The sequence below is a fragment of the Parasteatoda tepidariorum genome, chromosome 5 (genome assembly GCF_043381705.1).
Source record: "Parasteatoda tepidariorum isolate YZ-2023 chromosome 5, CAS_Ptep_4.0, whole genome shotgun sequence".
NCBI lineage: Eukaryota > Metazoa > Arthropoda > Arachnida > Araneae > Theridiidae > Parasteatoda > Parasteatoda tepidariorum.
Window position 1 is genome coordinate 36,040,978 of NC_092208.1, and position 22,551 is coordinate 36,063,528.

Below are 22,551 nucleotides of genomic sequence, written 5' to 3' on the forward strand. Positions count from 1 at the left end.
TACAAATACTTGTACTTTTTCCCTAAAAAAGTAACGAAAGTACAAGTAAAAGTACTAAATTTAAAAAGTAACGAAGTACAAGTAAAAGTACGTACTTTTTACTTGTTCCGGCGGTACAAGTAACGAAAGTAAAAGTACTGCCATATATGATTACATGCAATTATGTACATTTATACGTTGAATGTACATACAAATATTGTCTGAACATATAAAATTTCTTTGTACATTCCTGCCTTATATGTGCATATGTATTATCGAACTATATAGATATATACGTACATACATATGTACATAGGTTGTGTGTACAATCCATATATCTATGCACTTGTAAACGTACATGGATGCATATTATTTACTCAGCTATATGTACTTATAGTGTACCTATAAACAATATTCTTACATTTTGTACGTAAATACGTACAATGTATATACAAACGTACATTGTATATACGTGCTATTATCGTACATTTACGCAATGAATGTACTTACGTACATATATGCGTGTTTACGTATATACATTATTTTCACATACGTTCATAATAATACGTTTATTATGTATTGTCTGTGTTTACGAATATACAGAACATTGCATTTGCATACAAATTATCATACATGCATACATGTATCATAAATGCATAATTATGTGTACTAAGCATATGCGTATTGTATGTATTATGCATATTACAAAATAATTATGTGCATTATAAGTACAAACAATGTTTGTGCAAACATTGTACACGCATATATAGGAATCAAGAATTGTATGTAGTACATGCATGCGTACATTCCATGTACATAAAAATATGCAACCCCATACATACTTACATAAATGTATTTACATATAGTGTGCAATCATAATTTCTTGTAATCGTCTAGTTTGATTACAAGTAATCACAATTACTTGTAATAGCAATTACTTGTAATCATGATTACATGTAATCATATATTTTGATTACTTGTAATCATGATTACCCGTAATCGTTTTTGTAATTACTTGTGATCGCAATTACTTGGAATCATGATTACAGTTGTAATCAAAATTTTAGTGAGTTGGAATCAAGATTACAAACAATTGATTACTGTAATCAATTATTGTAATCACGATTACAGTTGTAACCTAAACTTTTAAAAATGTAATCTCGATTACAAGTAAATGATTACTGTAATCGACTATTGTAATCCTGATTACAACTGTTATCAAAGTTGTAATCACGATTACAAGTAATTGATTACTGTAATCGAAAAATGTAATCGATTATATTTTTGCCCATTTCTTCCACCATGGTATTCAGTGTGTTAGTTTTTGCTTTTGAATACATAAATATATTTTTCTATTCCATGACCGTTGGTTTTAAATAAGTAATTACTTAGAAACACCTTTAAAATAATTAATATAAATAAAATAAAAGCACGTGGTATCAGACAAAGTGTACATTTTGTTAGGTAAACCACTAGTGCTACCTCATAATGTTCATTGAATTCATCTGGCATAGCGAATATAAAATAATTTAATAGTAAAATACGTACAATAAACTATTTTTTGATCAAATGAAGCTATAAGCTAGAAATTATCACTGATGTATCTTTAAATTATGTGAAAACTGATTTGTTCAATTTTAAACAACTAGGAGGCTTCGCCCCCTGCTCGCTGGCACTCACCAACCCCCGGAACTGCTTTCGCAGTTTATTTCGGATTTCTTCGCAATCCGATGCTCGCTTTGCTCACTCATTGGATACGTTCTTAACGTCTAGCTTTTGTATACTTTTTTGAACACTGAAGTTCTCACTGTAGAAAATTCTGAACCTGTGCATTTCAATATTAATTTGAAATTGCAAACAGTTCACATATTTTTCTTAATCACACTATTCTAAATTTCAGTTGTTGAGGAAAGTAACTCTTGTAAGTTTTGTTTTAAAGTCTTTCCCACCAGAGGGCTAAACCCACGTGTTGTAAAACAATATGAAATAGTACTGAACGCCGGATGTAAAGCATCGGCTTCGATAAAGATAATTTTGTGAGAATGTTTTTGATAATTCGGTGAGAATTCACCCGATTAGACATATGATGCTCACTACGTACTCTTGCTCCCCGAAGCCTATCAATTAAAAATGAAAACTGTTGCCAACGCGAGAAAGGAAATATCATCGGTTTTATTGATACATACGTATTAGCGTTTTATATAATATAGATAACTAACGGTTAACCAATCGGAAAATTCCATTAGGTTTGTCGCTCATCCTGCTAGAACGATTTATCGCAGAATGTCTAATGTTGACAGTGACCGCTTCCTCGTACTTGAAACTATCTGTATGCCAAATTTCATTACTTTCTATTTTACAGTTTAGGAGTCTATAAGGGACATACGCACACAGACGTATTACATTCATTTTTATATATCTGGATTATAACCGAATTCAAGTTACATTAGATTATTACTCATATAATACTATATGGATAAAGAGTGGTGAACATAAGAACTTAGATAAACTGCAATTTTTTTGTGTTCAAATGTCTCCAATGTAATTATAATTTTAACTTAATTGAAATTATTTTAAAAAATGGAAGTTGAAACAATAATATAACAATAGAAAAACTATATGGTAGTTCATTGTATCCAAATCTCTTGCTGCTATTACAGCAGCACAAATCGATATAGTTAAAAGTTATCGATATCGATCAAATTTAATCCCATTCTGGTCGTAAACTTTGGATTAATAGATTTCTTTTGATTTATTGGCTGCTGTTTTACAAAGTTGACAAAGAGAAAACTGGTTAGAAATAGGCTAAACATGACTTAAATGTCATAAATAACTGTTTAAACTCATAAGAATTATGAAAATAACATATTCGCAAAATCGGTATTTCATGTGGTAATAGAGCTTTTGAGAAACAGACTTTACTGAGTCATGACGTTACTAACACACATAGATGTTAAAAAGTCATACTAAAATTTTACAATTTAAAGGTACATTAAGCAAATAAATAAATATTTATTATTTTTTCAATTTTTTGCAGCGACGTATTCTACGAAGTTTCCACGGATGTTTCTGAGATAGGCCAAGTAAGTCTATAAACTATTTTTTAAAAAAATACTGTAAAAACTATGCCATTTGTAATTGTATTTGCAACTGGCAACCAGATAATGGTCTTAATAATAATAATATAAAATAACTGGTTTAAAGACCAAGCGTTTTGATAATATGTATTACTATTGAGTTTTGAAGGGTCACTGATTACTAGTGTAATATGTCTCATTCAAAAAAGCCACTCTGATTTTGTGCTATATTTTGGCGTGAAGAGATTCCATGAGAACCAAACAACAGTAACAGTATTAAAAGAGTTTATAACCAAACACTCATTTCTAAAGAGCAATTAGGGCGGGAAAGTGTCCAGTCGAAATAAAGCTGCAGCTTTTAATAGCCAATATATCGACCATCTTAAAGCATGGCCTGAAACACATGATGTTGCATATCATTTTCTAAGCCTTCCAGAAAAAATTCACTGTCATCCCAGTCTGCCACAGACTGAAACTTCTGGTTTTTAGTACATACAGTTCTACTGAGGATAGTCCCTACGTTTCCATCCATGGCAAGCACCCTATTATCCAAAAAAACTTTACTCGCAAGATTTTTGGACTTGATGCATTGTCTCACAGGAAAAAAACTGATTTGTCCCAACAATTCTCATTACAAATGGCAATAAATTGGTTTTAAGCATCGATTCCTAATCGGTAGCTTCTATGGCGGAGAAAGTTGACTAAATTTAACACCTTAGCCGAAGCCTAATGTTAAAGATCACCCATCTTACTGTAAATTGGAGAAGGATTTTTTTTTATCACCCACTGTTTTGTTTTATCAACAGTTATTTGCGAAATAAAAGAGTTAAACAACATCTCAAATTAAAGAGTTAACTACAAGAAAAAGATGAGAAAAAAGAAGTATTTGTATGCCCCAGACAGTCGTTATATCAATGGAACTAGAGAGGAAGATGATTACTTCTCCATTATACAGCAGGATGGAAGTACAATAATAATGGAGCTGGAATAGCCTGGTCTGAAGGCTTGTGTTCGTGAGGTCGAATTCCGACGACTGACGAGTCCCCATGTGCGCATGTTAAATTTGTGTGGGCATATAACTAGTGCATGTTAAATTTGTCGAAGTTACTAAGTCCTCCAAGTTTTTATAGCAAACCAATTTCTCTGATATTAGACGATATATTATATAAATATAGAATATTTATTATAGCAAGTATTATATTAATATATTATAATAATTAGACCAAATTATTAGACACGATGTAGTTTTTTAATACTTATATGTTTTGAACTAGTTCATATGCAATACTTTTATGCTTAAACATATACTATGTAATGGGTTTTTATTCAAGAGACTCTTTATATACTTCCTATCTTTATTTATATCTAACGTAATGCATTACAATATTAACTAATTGATACACGAACATAAAGCAAGTACAAAACGGTTTCAGCCACAATAACAATAAAGCTGTACAATATCTCCTGATATTTAAGATTTAACATGGAGTATTATAGTGCATATAATAATTTGGCAAGGAACTGTACAAGATTACATTATATTTATGCTTTTGATTTTCTTTAAACCATTTAAAAAACAATTTCTTTAGAGAGATTATTCTTGCCACTGATTTGTATTTCTTTTTTTTTCAGGGAGAATGCAGCGTTGATAAAAATAACGATCCGTAAGAAAATTCCATAATATTTCATATTCATAGATCCCACTTATTGCTAATCTTACAAGCGCATCCGTAATCACCGCTTTTATTAAATGTTTTCTTAACCTTGTCAAATACATTAAAACTACGGGTAACATATTATAACAAAATTGCTGATAAACAGACATATTTTCTAATCATTATGAATAACCCGACAACAGAATTTGTCCTGATGTCTTTAATGATTCGTCAGGTTATAGAACATTTTCCTGAACCCAATTATGCATATTTTTCAAATTCCACTTTTGACATGATTTGTAAAAAATATTTAAAAATCTCGGTCAATATGAAACAATTTGCGTAAACTTGATAAATTGAAATGAATATAATTAATTGTCTTCATCTATACAGTGTTAAAATTGTTTTTTTTTTTCCTACATGGTTTTAAATTTATCATAAAACTTTTACTTTCTTTTTATTGCATTTTACCACGCATTATTACCGATCTTTGCACGGGTTGCTGGAAGGAATATTTTTTAATCAGCACTCTCTCTAAACAACAGTGCACAAAATGGAAAAGCATCTACCAAAACTATTCAAACAGCTTAAAATAATTTCTAATTTTTTTACTCTGATTTGTTCTATCTTCCGGATGACTTTATATTACGGATTAATAAAAAAACACTTTCTTATATGTTCAACTTATTAAGATAAAGATAAGCTATATTCAGTCTTTAGGTTTATAACTCATCGTAGTATAGAAACACGTTTCAAAAGCACAAAACAAAATATGTATGTGCGATTTCAGATACCTTGCAAAATACTTCGTGGTGCCTCCGCCCGTGTTGATTTTACTTATGCTTACCTGCTAAAATGTATTAAGAGTATTAATTATTAAGAGAACGTTTAGTAAACTTTTCATGATTAATTAGACCTGTAAACATCACTGTTGTAACATTTTGAAGTAATGAAAGAAATAAAGTACTGCAGTTCATATTTTAACAGTGAGTAATTCCTTTGAAAAAAATTTGTATCGAATTTTTGAGCAGTCCCGCAGTGGACTGATAGTAAATAAATGGTTCCCAGTAGAACACCGAAGTCAAGCATGACTGGCTGTTGTCAGTAAGAGGGCTTGTGATCACTTTGATAAGCCTGCGTAGGGACCGAGGGTATGTGGCATCGATCTTCGTTAAACTGTTCTACCATAAAGTGCTCGACTTCGCGCTTTAGTCGTCGGTCTACCAAAGCAAGAGAGCCATCCCCTCTGCAGAGGATCAAAATTGCGATGGTATGTCTTTGGATGATCCTCAGGGATACTTCTCAGGCCGTCGCCAATAGCCCATTGTGTAGATCTAGTGATGCGTAAATAAATGTACCAAAGTACCAATTTTGAACGATTTTTTAGGTTTGTATGTAAAAATTATTGCTTGAATTGTATGTCCAAATTAAAGGACTTTAAAAGAATTATACACAAATGACTTTATAAGAAAGTCATATTATTATATTAGATAACTATGCGAATTTAACATTCCTGAGACAATAAAATATGATGAAAAATTTCTAACTTTTTTATTGTCACAGAACCTTTAATCGATCTCTGCCATTCTATAAAATTTGAGCCGTGATAGCTCAGGGGATAGAAAGTTCACCTTTCAATGAGGTGAACCAGGTTCGAATCCCTACGATGACTTGTCGAAACGAATTCCGCACCCGGCTTGCACCGACCACAGTGTTGAAGTAAAATATCCTCATTGGGAGACAGATCGTGGATAAGAGTCCCCTTGCCATCAGGCTAACCTTGTACTGCTTAGTAGTTTTCCTCTCCATGTAACGCAAATGCGGGTTAGTTCCATCAAAAAGCTCTCCAGAAGGCAAATTTCTCCTAATGCTTAATCCAGAAGTTCTTTTGTCTTCTGGATTGGGTTCAAGGCTACGGAGTTGAACATTAGTAGTCGTAAGCTCCCAAAAATTGGGTCGGCTGCTTAGCGACGGTTATAAAATAAAAAGATATAAAATTTGTAAATTTTAACTTAACAGTCAAGGACACAATTATATTAAAAATCTCTACTATTAACTTTTAAATCTTCGAAGGAAGAGCTTCATTTATAGTTAGTATCAATTCGCAGCTCTCTCCAGAATTTATTTTTAATTAAAAATAGTGAGAATAATTAATTTAACAGAGTCGATGCTATAGATCAGGGGTCCCCAACCTTTTTGTACCTAAGAGCAAATACCAGAATATCGGTCGAATGGCGGGCACCATTTATTTTTTTAAGATAAATGTATAGTTGGTAGGCAAGTAAATGTATAGTTGGTAGGTAATAATAAACACGACATATAGTGCACAAAAATTTTTTTTTAAAAAATAATTTAGGAATAATACAGGGAAAGCCCTGCAGCTCCAAGTTCAAATTATTTAGTTTTTCCATTATGTCCGTTATGAAAGACAAATCTGCTAGTCAAAGAGGATCTCTTTGTTCTAAAAATGTTTGATTTTTGGCTACAAGGTAATTTTTTATTTCTCCAATTAAATGTTGAAACCTCTCAAGTACTTTACCTTTACTGAGCCAGCGTACCTCATTATGTATCTGCATAGCATAAGATTTGCATAACATTTATTGCGAGAATGGAAAACTGAAATATTTTATCGTCGGGTACAGGCAGCGGGCGCACCTAGATCGATCGACGGGCGCCATGGTGCCGGCGGGCATAGGGTTGGGGTGTGGCAACTCAAGCCACGAATAAGGTTAAATCCCCACAAAAGGGATTTTTACTAGGCGTCTTCCCTAACCGAGGGAGAATTCAATCAGAATGAATCTTAAAATGGCGGGATGAACATCTCGTGGAATCGGAAAAATCCGATTTGAATGTACAATGGACAATTAGAAAAATTTTATGTTTATTTGTGTTTATGTTTAGTGTTCCGATTGTTCTGTTTAATAAATATATAAAAAAGGAAAAATTTGGAAAATCATTAAAATTTTAACGGACAGGATATCACTATTGAATAACGCAACCCACAGGCTTGAAAGATAATAAGTAAATATTACATGGTGACCTTTGCTATAGATGATATTAATTAAGGATTAAATTAATAAGGCTTACCGAAAAACTTTCACTTGATACTATTTGACAAAAGAATTGGAACTCTTAAGTGATTCGAATATTGTTCTAAATTTCAATAATAACACATATTTGTATTGCGATATAATAATAATTATACAAATAATAATTTTTCAACCTGGTTTTTGTTAAAAGAAACAACATTAAATTGGGATATTTTATCATATTTTTTAAAATTTTTAATTTATGCTAAAGGGTAAAGTTTCTGAGAGATTAGTGTTAATCGATTTAATTAATACAATATTTTTAATAATACTATCATATGTTTGAATTCAAAAATACATGATGTATGGAAATTTCCTTTAATTTAACTTTTAAAAAAAACGTACATAAATTAATCTTTTAAGATCATTGAATTAGGCATTCGAATTATACGGGTTTAACCTGCTGAATCAGACGTTGAATTTAAGTAATAATTAATGAGAATTTTCCAGTTCTTTTCTTCGTGATTCTAGCTATGACACCCAAATTGTATTGCACAACTCGCTTTTCAAAATTAGAGCACTTTAAAAAATTGTGGAATTATAAAACTAAATCTACCAATGCATATCATGAATAGAATAAGAATATTTATCTTGATACAATAATTAAAGCACCTTTATTGACCATAATAATATCAATTGGTTAGAGTTCTAAAATGTCTTTATTAATAAGAGATACATTTTGCACTCGGATTATAAAAAAATGTATATGACCTAACATTTTCATAACCGTAAACTCTTAATTTTTTTTTAAAGATATGAGGGAATGATTTCAGTTTATATTGATTTGAGCACCTTGGAAATAACTACATATAACTGTAGTCCTAAAATTGAAGTAAGTTTTTTTTATTCATGATCATTTTTAATTTTTATCAAATTTCATTTCGAAAGCCGAGAATATTGCGTTCAAGATGTTTGACACAAATAAGGTCACGAGTGAAGCGCAAAATAATTTCCTTTTACGGTTTTCAAGTAGTAAATATTCCCGTATTTTATAAATTGATGTATTGAAAACATGTTTTTAATACATGTTTTAAAAGCATGTATAAATAACATTTTATTGATACTGTAGTCTTGTAGGAATACACTCGTCCTTTCTTGAAAGTATAACAGTTCCTGTTTGACATTTTTCATTCAATACAATAATTACTGTACAATACAATGAAATGTAATACGATGCAATGCAATGCAATGTAGAATAAAGTAAAAAATAAATAAAAAATTTAATCTTTGGTTCATTTTTTTAAAACAATTTATAATGTAAGTGAAGTTACAGTGTAAGTCTAATTTTAAATATTATCATTGTTAGTATATTGAATATTACATCGATATTGGATAGTACATCGATAAATACATATTTCTGTGCTGCTGAATCAATCGTCTTTGAATTTGTCTCTATAACTTTTTATCCGACAGTTTTTAAAAATTATTATTTTTCAAGATTATAATTAGAATATTTTTTTTAAAAATATGATCAACATTTCTTAAAAAGTAAAATTTTATAACAATTGATTCGTTATGAAAGTATAATTATCCATAGTTGTGTTTAACTTCTTTATTTTATTTTAGAGCATTGAACATTTTGGTAATATCGGAGGTTATGTCGGAATGTGGCTGGGCATATCTCTAGTTGCAGTTTTTGATTTCCTGAGTACAGCGTTCGATTTGCTGAAATTTCCTTTTCGAAACTTTCATGTTAAAAAGACTCGAGTGCGCAGAATAAATCTCCAAAAAAGGAACAAGTAAGACTTCGACGATTTTAAACAGATGTTAAATTCGGCAACGAAAATGTTACTACATTGTTCAATTTAGACTAAAGTAAAAAACAGCTCTAATAAAGTACAAATAAAAGAACAGTAATTGATATGCTATTGTCTCAGTCCTGTAAACAAAAAACCTTCTCCAGTGTCTAAATCTCAAATTAAATTCTTCAAATTAAATCATTTCTCGCAATCCACTAAGCTTTCCGAATCGAACTTTAACAGCATTTCAATTGTTTTANTTTAAACAAACATGTGATGGGTTTTTATTCAAGAGATTCTTTATATACTTCCTATTTTTATTTATATCTAACGTAATGCATTACAATATTAACTAATTGATACACGAACATAAGCAAGTACAAAACGGTTTCAGCCCTGATATTTAAGATTTAACATGGAATATTATAGTGCATATAATAATTTGGCAAGGAACTGTACAAGATTACATTATATTTATGCTTTTGATTTTCTTTAAACCATTTAAAAAACAATTTCTTTAGAGAGATTATTCTTGCCACTGATTTGTATTTCTTTTTTTTTCAGGGAGAATGCAGCGTTGATAAAAATAACGATCCGTAAGAAAATTCCATAATATTTCATATTCATAGATCCCACTTATTGCTAATCTTACAAGCGCATCCGTAATCACCGCTTTTATTAAATGTTTTCTTAACCTTGTCAAATACATTAAAACTACGGGTAACATATTATAACAAAATTGCTGATAAACAGACATATTTTCTAATCATTATGAATAACCCGACAACAGAATTTGTCCTGATGTCTTTAATGATTCGTCAGGTTATAGAACATTTTCCTGAACCCAATTATGCATATTTTTCAAATTCCACTTTTGACATGATTTGTAAAAAATATTTAAAAATCTCGGTCAATATGAAACAATTTGCGTAAACTTGATAAATTGAAATGAATATAATTAATTGTCTTCATCTATACAGTGTTAAAATTGTTTTTTTTTTTCTACGTGGTTTTAAATTTATCATAAAACTTTCACTTTCTCATTACAAATGGCAATAAATTGGTATTTAGCATCGATTCCTAAACGGTAGCTTCTATGGCGGAGAACGTCGACTAAATTTAACACCTTAGCCGATGCCTAATGTTAAAGATCACCTATCTTACTGTAAATTGGAGAAGGATTTTTTTTATCACCCACTGTTTTGTTTTATCAACAGTTAATAATTTATGGTTCATGTTATGTTCCCAAATTATGTTATGTTCAAGCAATAATTTTTACATGCAAACCTAAAAAATCGTTCAAAATTGGTACTTTGGTACATTTATTTACGCATCACTAGATCTACACAATGGGCTATTGGCGACGGCCTAGGAAGCATCCCTGAGGATGATCCAAAAACATACCATCGCAATTTTGATCCTCTGCAGAGGGGATGGCTCTCTTGCTTTGGTAGACCGCCGACTTAAGCGCGAAGTCGAGCACTTTATGATAGAACAGTTTAACGAAGATCGATGCCACATACCCTCGGTCCCTACGCAGGCTTATCAAAGTGGTCACAAACCCTCCTACTGACAACAGCCAGTGATGCTTGACTTCGGTGTTCTACTGGGAACCATTTATTTACTATCAGTCCACTGCGGGACTGTTAAACAATTCGATTGTATTGATTGATTGTATTGATGAATTGCATGTCCAAATTAAAGGACTTTAAAAGAAATATACACAAATGACTTTATAAGAAAGACCTATTATTATATTAGATAACTATGCGAATTTAACATTCCTGAGACTATAAAATATGATGAAAATTTCTAACTTTTTTATTGTCACAGAACCTTTAATCAATCTCTGCCAGGTTCGAATCCCTGCGATGACTTGTCGAAACGAATTCCGCACCCGGCTTGCACCGACCACAGTGCTGAAGTAAAATATCCTCATTGGGAGACAGATCGTGGATAAGAGTCCCCTTGCCATCAGGCTAACCTTGGACTGCTTCGTAGTTTTCCTCTCCATGTAATGCAAATGCGGGTTAGTTCCATCTAAAAGCTCTCCAGAAGGCAAATTTCTCCCAATGCTTAATCCAGAAGTTCTTTTGTCTTCTGGATTGGGTTCAAGGCTACGGAGTTGAACATTAGCAGTCGTAGGCTCCCAAAAATTGGGTCGGCAGGGATTGGGCATTCGAATTATACGGGTTTAACCTGCTGAATCAGACGTTGAATTTAAGTAATAGTTAATGAGAGGCATTTTTTTCCAGATCTTTTCTTCGTGATTCTAGCTATGGCACCCAAATTGTATTGCACAACTCGCTTTTCAAAATTAGAGCACTTTAAAAAATTGTGGAATTATAAAACTAAATCTACCAATAGAATAAGAAAATTTATCTTGATACAATAATTAAAGCACCTTTATTGACCATAATAATATCAATTGGTTAGAGTTCTAAAATGTCTTTATTAATAAGAGATACATTTTGCACTCGGATTATAAAAAAATGTATATGACCTAACATTTTCATAACCGTAAACTCTTAATTTTTTTTTAAAGATATGAGGGAATGATTTCAGTTTATATTGATTTGAGCACCTTGGAAATAACTACATATAACTGTAGTCCTAAAATTGAAGTAAGTTTTTTTTATTCATGATCATTTTTAATTTTTATCAAATTTCATTTCGAAAGCCGAGAATATTGCGTTCAAGATGTTTGACACAAATAAGGTCACGAGTGAAGCGCAAAATAATTTCCTTTTACGGTTTTCAAGTAGTAAATATTCCCGTATTTTATAAATTGATGTATTGAAAACATGTTTTTAATACATGTTTTAAAAGCATGTATAAATAACATTTTATTGATACTGTAGTCTTGTAGGAATACACTCGTCCTTTCTTGAAAGTATAACAGTTCCTGTTTGACATTTTTCATTCAATACAATAATTACTGTACAATACAATGAAATGTAATACGATGCAATGCAATGCAATGTAGAATAAAGTAAAAAATAAATAAAAAATTTAATCTTTGGTTCATTTTTTTAAAACAATTTATAATGTAAGTGAAGTTACAGTGTAAGTCTAATTTTAAATATTATCATTGTTAGTATATTGAATATTACATCGATATTGGATAGTACATCGATAAATACATATTTCTGTGCTGCTGAATCAATCGTCTTTGAATTTGTCTCTATAACTTTTTATCCGACAGTTTTTAAAAATTATTATTTTTCAAGATTATAATTAGAATATTTTTTTTAAAAATATGATCAACATTTCTTAAAAAGTAAAATTTTATAACAATTGATTCGTTATGAAAGTATAATTATCCATAGTTGTGTTTAACTTCTTTATTTTATTTTAGAGCATTGAACATTTTGGTAATATCGGAGGTTATGTCGGAATGTGGCTGGGCATATCTCTAGTTGCAGTTTTTGATTTCCTGAGTACAGCGTTCGATTTGCTGAAATTTCCTTTTCGAAACTTTCATGTTAAAAAGACTCGAGTGCGCAGAATAAATCTCCAAAAAAGGAACAAGTAAGACTTCGACGATTTTAAACAGATGTTAAATTCGGCAACGAAAATGTTACTACATTGTTCAATTTAGACTAAAGTAAAAAACAGCTCTAATAAAGTACAAATAAAAGAACAGTAATTGATATGCTATTGTCTCAGTCCTGTAAACAAAAAACCTTCTCCAGTGTCTAAATCTCAAATTAAATTCTTCAAATTAAATCATTTCTCGCAATCCACTAAGCTTTCCGAATCGAACTTTAACAGCATTTCAATTGTTTTACCTTATCTGAAGATCAGCTCCTAAATCTCAAAGATTTTGAAAAAGAATTTGAGTTTAACAAAACCAGAAATCAAGAGAAATAGAAAGTTCCTCATTCGTGGACTCCCAGTGAACTTCGAATCCAGTAAAATTTCTTTAGAAATAGAGAAATTAAGCATCGATATCCTTAAGATTCATTATCCAGTTCAAGGATTATCCAGTTCAAGGAGCGAGAGGGCGAGGCTTGTAGGCTCCTCCCACTTTTCCTAGTGATGGTTATGGAGGCAACCAATCAGCATCAAGTTTTCCACATCGAACACAATCGGTTTCCGGTCAAAATAGAGAGATTCCGCGGCGGCAGAAGTCCACTCCAATGCTTCCGATGTCAGGCCTACGGCCATGCACAAAGTGCATGCTCGGCGAAAGCCACTTCTCATTGGAATGCCGCAATGAAAGATCTACTCCACCTAGATGTTGCAACAAAGAACACACTGCAAATTTTTCGGGGTGCGAGGCCCACCCCCGGAAAAGATTCCAACAACATAGAAAAGACTCCCCAGCATCAACATCAATTAGGCTTGTCAACATCATCAAAGAGCTGCAGGAGCTCTTAAAGAAAGAAGAGGTGATTTCGCTTCTGACCTCCATTCTCCGGGGTAAATCCCCAAAGGTCTGATGATCACATTTACAACAAAGACTCTCAACTCCCAGTTTCAGTTGCCTGCTTCAAATATCTACCGAAATATCCAACCCCACTCTTCCCTTATTGACTCTTATCTTCGATGGAGAAGTAGATAGCACTTCGGGCTATGAACTTCGTAAAAATAGATTATATCAGTATCGAGGTCGTTGCAGCGTCTGAGACCTCATCCCTATACTTCGTTTTCCCTGGTGACGCCCACCTGCAGTAGGAGATGCTTGCATTCTACAATTTAAATTTTAATTGTTTTAATAACAACTTTTGAATGGTTTTAACGAATAACCTGTTTTCTGGAGTTTGTTTCTTGAAGGATTGTTAACGTTTTCTATTAAAGAAGGATGTTTCATTGCAATATTGTTTTATTTGACATCCTCCAGTTTATCATGAAACAACAATACTTCATAATGAGAATCTTAACATATGTTTTCAAACATTCCTGTAAGCACGAAATCAGTGAAACTATGAACATAATGAATCACCAGATAACGTATGTCTGAGAAAATAAAATATTTTCAAACTTTGTCACTGCTAGAGGCCATTAAAAAGATCAAAGATTTTAACAATCTAAGACCAGTATATTTAATGACGAAACTAATGAACGGTAATTTGTTATTGTTCTATAAAACAGATATGAAGGATTTTGATGTTTTTAGTATTTACTTTGCATTTTTCGACTGCAATTGCTTTTTCCTCATCTCTTTACTATTGAATTTATATTCTCTAATGTGCTAATAGTGTTTCAGCTCATTTTTTGAAATGATTATAAAACTATACATTTACATGGCCATTAACACTCTTAACGTCAATACGCACACAAAACAAATTAAATATCTGACATTTTATAACGCTATCTCTCGTTATGCAAAATATTATTTGTTGCACTTTTTGGTACTTTGTTTTCATAATATTTTTGATCTTTATACTTTTTGTTGTAGCAGTCATGTATTTTAATTTCATTTCCTTTCAGGAATGTTAATAAGAAAAAACCCAAATTTTGGTCCAATTATTTGACGAATGTTTTTCGGGATTCGATGCTGAGTGGCGTTCCGCAAATTCTTCTGGCTGAGAGTAAAGTCAAGAAATGCGTTCTTACATTGGTCTTTCTGTCTTGTATAGTAGGATACCTTTATCAATCCTCTGAATTCCTGCGACTTTATTGGAAGTACGAAACTGTTGTTGATATACATTTAACTAACAGCAACCTAACAGAATTACCTTCAATTACCTTTTGTAATTATGATGGGTAAGTATGTTAAAACTATATATTTTTCATAACCAAATCCTATTTGTTTATTCTACAATTTTCAATATAACTGTTGAGAGTAGCAGAAAAATGTTTTAGGGGAAGGTTTGCAATAATAATTTACTTTGATCCTACTTAACTGAACTTGATCCTATTTAACTTAACTTCGTGGTATCCTAAAAACTGACAAATAGAGAGGGATGATAAAATAGACTTTTTTTTTTGTGGTTGTTACTTGGATCTATTTCTCATTGGCCTCGGAAGTGCCAAAATTGCTGCTCCCGTATCGTTATCCAGTGGGCAACTGTGGCTAATTCACGGCGGTGGAGTAGGACCGCCCACGTCATACAACTTCAAACTGGTTTATATGGTGGGTTACAATTACACGGAAGAAAGGATATAGAACACACAGAAAGAGAAAGATACATTCATGTCTACGGGGGGATTCGAACTAACACTCACTGGCCCCTTAGTCCAGTACAGTGACCAGTAGACCACGGTGATCGGCTGATGAAAGACATCAATAAGAGGAAGAATTGTCATATAACATAATCACGAAAAGAGCATTCAGGCTCGTTTTGTATCTAGAGGAGATATAAAAAGCTCTTCCAGGGTCTCCGAGTTACCCCAAGACTCTTTTTTACGTCATTGTGGAAGGATGCAGCATTGAAAATAAATCTCTTTTTAGTTTGCTATTTTGTGTAATATATATATACTTTTTTTTAATAGCGCGCACTTGGGGTTCGTCCCATTAGCCACAGAAATGCCAGAACTGCTACTCCCTTCTCGTTACCCAGTGGGCAGCTGTGGCGAAGTCACGGCGGTGGAGCAGCGTCGCCCACGTCACTCAACCACAAACTCGTTTATAGGGCGGGTCGCATTCACACAAAGGAGAAAAGCCATAGAACACAGAGAGAGAAACAAGCATCCATGCCCTGAGCAGGATTCGAACCCGTGGCCAATGGCTCCGCAGTCAGACACGCTAACCACTCGGCCACCTGGTCCGCAATTTGTGTAATATATTTCGTTTCTTCTTATAACTCCTGGAGTTTGCCTGTCGACTTCTGGAACTTTCTTTTTACCGTTAGATACAATATTAGTTGATTTAGTGATAGTCTTTGAGTGTGTTTTGAGCGGAATGTCTTATTGAGTGTCTATTACGATAAAGTCTAAATTCGTATTATTTCTCAACAAAAATTTAGATTTAATTATCTGAAAATCGCATGATGCGTTGTGCAATATATTTTGCTTTTTGCACATTGCATGATTTTGTGATAGTCTTTGAATGTGTTTTGAGTGGAATTTTTATTGAGCGGAATTCTCACCTTTTTTACCAAAGATCAATTCTAACTTCATATTACTTCTTAACATGAAATTTGATATACGGGGGGTTAGAAAATCATAGAAACTTTTTAAATTTTCAAGATATTCAAAAAAAATTTTTTTATAAGTGTGAATAAAAACAAAATTGCGAGTGAGCAAAATTGTGAGAAAAAAATTCTTTAAATGTTTTTGGCGTATGCACAGTATGAAAATATTACTTTAAACACTCATTACTTACGCAATTTCAAAAGATTTTTTAAATCTTAAAATTATATTTTTATTATTAATTAAAAATAGCTTTAAATTTTTTTTTTAATTTTGTAGAATATTTCTGTCATTATAACAAGTCATTATAACAACGTTAGTCAAGAAATTGAACTTTTATAAAATGTCCATTTTTCCATGAATGTTTAAGCTAGGTTAACGATATTTTCTGCAGTTGTTTCATATGACGTAATTGACATGAATTGCAAGATTATCGCTGTATTTTTTGGCATAGGATGTTCAAAAGCATTCTTTTTCTTCTGTTCGTAATTTATTGCTGGTATCTCAAGCCTCTAAAAGCTTTAAACTTTATTGACATGTGTGAGAAATTGCATGAGTGATACACTCGTAAAATTTTTGAAAATAATCTTGTAAGTATTTCTTGAGAAATATGAAATAATGAGTTAGTGCAGATGTGTTAATTATTCTCTTTGTTCAACCCTGAATATCGAATATCGTACCATACAATACATTTTGTTTATTGCATATTGTATGATTTAGTGATAGTCGTGGAGCGCGTTTTGAATTGAATTTCTTTCAGAGCGAAATTTTTAACATTTTCGATATAACTATCTAAATATCTTAATAAGACAATCCAGGCAATTAATAAGACATATCCAATAAGACAATATTATTTGTTTGTTATATCTCAACTAATATAATACGCAGAATTTCTGAGCAGTAATAAAGAAGAGAGCCTTCTAATCTTTAAAGCTAATTTATTCAATAAATTGGAGTTTGAATTAGAACTAAGAACTTTTTCTCACTAATCTACGATATTTGTTTCCTATATCTTCATTTTCAAATGAATTAGAGTAAAATTAAGAAACTCTTCAAAACATTCAATTTTGCAGATCAAATATAACGAAGATATGTGGAGAGTTAAAACCTGATTGGTGTTTTCCATTATCTAAAGAACCAGAACTTCCTGAAAAAGTCTGTGAATGTTTACCTCAGCGTTATTGTGAAAATGGCACTTTTAAAGATAGAAAGGTTTGTATTTATACATTCTGTTTTAATTCAATTCTACAGCAGCACTGCATGAGAACATTGCTTTCTCGCTTGACTTTTATATATCACCCAAACCGAGTTATCGGGATGATTACTAATTTGTTTATTTTTTATTAATTTAATGTAATTAATTTAATATAATTAATTTCAATAGTTAAATGGCCATTAATTTGACTTAAAAGTGGTGGTTAGTTTAACCAGTAAATTTTTTTAGTGAGAATTTTCAAAACCTTAGAAGCAAGGAAAGCAGGAGACTTCCAGCTTTAAACTAAGAAAGATTCATAATAAAAGGATAGTTTTTTTATCATATATATATATATATATNTTAATAAAAGAATTAAAACTCTTTCGGTTTCATAAAATGTCTTTGTTAAAGAGTAAGCGTTGAGATATTTTATTTTGGAAATTCAAAGCTGAAAACATACCATTGAATAATAATTAGATTTTTATTTCAAAGGAAGAGTTATTCACTTATAATCTTGCCCCTCTTTCACTTCCATATTAGGAAGCAGTAAATGATTTTCCATAATGCATTAGTAGGGTTGCAGACTTGCAAAGATCTTGTTTGTTTTTTGATTGTGTCGGGCCACTCAATTTGGTAAGAGACTGATCATCTCTGCTAATTCTAAAAGTGACAACTTATCTCTGCACATTAGACAGTAGAATTCTCAAAATGTTAAGGTTAAAAAAGATGTTTCAGTAAAAGTAAACATCGAAAAAATAAAAATGATAAAAAAGATGTTTCAGTAAAAGTAAACATCGAAAAAATTAAAGTTTAAGATGTTTCAGTAAAAGTAAACATTGAAAAAATAAAAAGAACGAATGTCCAAAACGTTCAAATGATTCGAAGATGATCTAGGTAATGGATGCGCTCATTATCAGGTTAATATCGACGAAAAAATATGTAAAGGGTAAAAAAAAACAAAAAGAAAAATAGGAAAAAGAAAGTATGGCCGAAAAACTGATTACAAAATAAATAAAGAATAATTAAGTAAACAAAATTTTGAAAAAGTGCATTTATCAAAGCTTAGGAAATATTTTTAACCACACAGAATCTTAAATTCTAATTAAATAACACTTGTTGTCCAGTTCATTTGCATAAAAATTTTGTATATTTTTATGTGAAAAATTTTTGAAAATCTTAGTAGAAAAGTTACATGAACATTTTTCATTTTTCTTTCTGTTTAGTTGACTAAACAGATAAATTTCATTATCATGTTTTTTATATTTTTATTAGCGTAAATGTTCTATTTGTTTCACATACAATTGAAAAAATATTATTTGTAGTAGGGAAAAGGAACAGTCGTTCCAACCTGAATTTTATAAATTTAAAGTTTTCCAATTTTTTTTATTTTGCCTAAACAAAAATTTTTTTTTGGGGGGGGGATGTAATACAAAAATAATAAATACTTTTGTATTAATAAAAGAATTAAAATTTTTTCGGTTTCATAAAATGTCTTTATTAAAGAGTAAGCGCAGAGATATTCTTTTTCGGAAATTCAAGGCTGAAAACATACCATTGAATAATAATTAGACTTCAAAGGAGGATATTTCAAAGGAGGAGTTATTTTTAGAATCTTGTTCCTCTTTCACTTCCATATTAGGAAGCATTAAATGATTTTCCATAATGCGTAGAGTTACAAAGGTATGACGACTGGAACCTAATTACACCAAAATCTGTAGTATTTAATGCTGGACCGAAATTTTTCGCATGTCTCTTGCTGAATGACGTGTTCCAATAAACATCTGCCGGAACCATCCGTAGTTTCGTCCACACCCCCTCCTCTGCGGAGAGGGGATGTGAACTGTTATAACCACCAGTATATCTCTAAATAAATCCTTTTATAACGTATTATGGCTTTCGACTGCATTATTAAATCTGAATATACCAATGATAACAGGGATGTAGTCCTGTTATTATATGTATATATATATATATACTAGCTGACCCGGCGAACTTTGTTCCGCCTTAATGTCAATAAATAAGCAGATTTTTTTTTTATTGGAAAAAATACAAAAAAAATTAAATTTCTACATCAATCATTCATAATTATTTCTGTATTTTAGTACATAGGTTGCTCTTCATTTAAGTACCTTGTGATACACGACATTTTTTGTTTTATTATCAGGCGCAAAAACAAACAACGCAGATGGTCTTCCGACCCGTGAACATGCCACGTATAATTGACCATGGGAAAAACATGAATGTTCTAGATTTAAACCACAAACTTTTAAGGATTGGCCTTGTGATTTGTTGATGGTCATGGCAAATGCAAGACGTATCGGAAATTGAAGTCTTTTAAATTCAAACGGCATATCGGTTGGGATCATCGGTATCCTCGGAATGAGAACTTCCTCACCTTTGAATTTTCCTATCATTATCGTAGCGTAAATTACATTGTTCATCAATTTTCTAACCACCAAACGCGTACCGTTGCACAGTTTTGGTTGGTTTATGTTTCGAAGCATGATTACTACGGAGCCAACCTTTAGGCGTAAATTGTGCGGTGGTAAGCCAGGCACGTCCAAAGAGTTTAAAAATTCAATTGGATAGTTGGTGGCTTCATCTTCATTTGTGACGCAGTCAATAGATTTGAATGAATGCATTGTTCCAATGATCTTATTTTGAATTATGTAGTTTAGGTCATCTACATCTTTATTCTTAGCCGCTAAAATTGCTCGCTCACTTATCCATTCATAATTTTTGTAGTTAGAAATAATTTCTGGAAATACATTGTTGATAAGTTCGTCTTTTGATGAGACAAAATTACAGAAATTATTTGGAAATGATATTAATCCGCTCGATTCATCGACAGGTACTTGACCATTACCGATAGTCAGCAATTGCTCCGAGAAATCTTCAGCAGATGTATCATTAAGCAATGTAACTCTCATGTTTGTTGTCAGTTGCAGTTTCTTCACATGGCGCCATAGATTTGACGATTTGAGGCAAGCGTTTATTTCGTCGGCAGCCGTAGATCTTGGAATTACTGGCAGTATTTGGCGGAAATCGCCAGAAAGTAAAATCATTGCTCCTCCAAAACATCTCGAGTCATTGCGTAAATCTTTTAATGTTCGGTTAAGTGCTTCTAATGCACGTTTATGCGCCATTGTGCATTCGTCCCAGATGATGATTTTCGATACCGCTAAAACTTTGGCCATTGCTGAGTGTTTTGCAATATTACACGTTGGTTCTTCAATAGTTTGAAGATTTAACGGTAATTTGAATGCTGAATGAGCCGTACGGCATCCTTCTAACAATGTGGCTGCTATTCCAGAAGAAGCAACTGCAACCGCTATGTTAGATCTCGCCCGAACAGTTGCTAAAACTAATGACATGAGGAATGTCTTGCCAGTTCCACCAGGGGCATCTAGGAAATATAAACCACCATATTCATTATCGATTGCCTTCATTAAAGTATCATAAACTTCCTTTTGTTGGTAATTCAACAGGGGTACATTCGTTTGAACTACTAAATCTAATTCCTGGTGATCATATTCACGTTCCCGTTCCAATTCTCGATTAAATGCGTCATTCATTTCACGATATGGTGCTGGCATTCCTAACCTGATTAATAAATTACCGCACATGAGGTAACACATATCTTCGATCAATAGTAAAGCACGATTATGTATCTCCTCATTCATCTCAATATCGTGATTTCTGGAACTGACACGAATTTGATGTAAAATATCTTCTGACATATTATCCTTGTATTTGTGCCACAGGTTACATGGGTTTGATGGAAAACATGTCGAAATTATGATAGCGAATAATGTGCGTATCTGACTTGGAGATGCAGAGATAATGGCTTCAGCGATTGTCGTATCCCAATGACTATCGTTTTCTAATAACTTCAATTCTTCACATGCAGCACGATATGTTGGGAATATTACACCATTAACAGTTCGTAGTGACTCAAATGACGTTGGCCCACGCACATTTACCAGCAACAACCGCAAATAGAAACATTCATTATTCTTTGGATGAACTGTATACATACGACCAAGAGCATCAGTAGAACGCACATCTGGATACCCAGGAACCGCATCGCCTTGCTTCCGTCTTTGAAAATTCTTCGATGAAGCATTCCAAGTATAATAACGTGGCATCTCCGAGTAAAGCAAAGTTCGTGCAAACTGATCGCTTTGGCAGATTGCAAAAAAACTGGTCAATGTAGTTGCTGGAGGTGTTTCAGCACGTTGCGTAGCATTCGAAGCCGTGAAATATACTCGTTGACCATTCTCCAGATGCACCGCCAAATGCGTAACAGTAGGATGACGTTCGTGAATGGGAAATGCGAATATACGCCAAATCGCTTCATTACAGTTCACATAACGACCAACTTGATAGCGTGAAATTTCATCGTTGGTATTCGAGGATTGCAATCCAAAAACCGCCATATCACTGCCTTTCGTGACATATTTGCAAATATATTTTATGGACTTAACTGAATTGCAGTATTCAACGTTGCAATGTGTCTTGAACGATTTAGAAATAAGTGGCGAATATGGAACAATCCAACTGTTGTCGACAACGAAATCCATTCTTTTCACTTTCGTTGTGACAGTTCGACCGTTGTCATCTGGTGATCGACGCCGATACAGCGGATAACCATCATTGCCAGTGACAGTCTCCGCCGTTAATTTCCGTGGATATCGTTTAGAGCACTTTCCATCGACCATGCAAGGTGATTGGGGA

At 32.4% G+C, this 22,551-nt stretch overlaps 2 protein-coding genes across 3 annotated transcripts in view; both read left to right on the forward strand.

Annotated features, from left to right (window-relative positions):
• Positions 1 to 10,782, forward strand: part of LOC122271888 (uncharacterized) — a 53,610-nt gene extending 42,828 nt beyond the window's left edge. The window contains exons 7-8 of the transcript XR_011636842.1: positions 3,017 to 3,062; positions 10,104 to 10,782. The gene's annotated coding sequence lies outside the window, so the exon portion shown is untranslated. The remainder of the gene's footprint in view (positions 1 to 3,016; positions 3,063 to 10,103) is intronic.
• Positions 7,502 to 22,551, forward strand: part of LOC107444931 (acid-sensing ion channel 1A-like) — a 108,098-nt gene continuing 93,048 nt past the window's right edge. The window contains exons 1-4 of one of the 2 annotated variants that reach the window (XM_071181289.1): positions 7,502 to 7,732; positions 12,898 to 13,070; positions 14,976 to 15,251; positions 17,693 to 17,831. In XM_071181289.1, the coding sequence (XP_071037390.1) occupies positions 12,937 to 13,070; positions 14,976 to 15,251; positions 17,693 to 17,831 (549 nt within the window). In that variant the 5' untranslated portion in view covers positions 7,502 to 7,732; positions 12,898 to 12,936. Of the gene's footprint in view, positions 7,733 to 10,744; positions 12,164 to 12,897; positions 13,071 to 14,975; positions 15,252 to 17,692; positions 17,832 to 22,551 lie in introns of those variants that run through there. The other variant, XM_071181288.1, reaches the window with a different exon arrangement.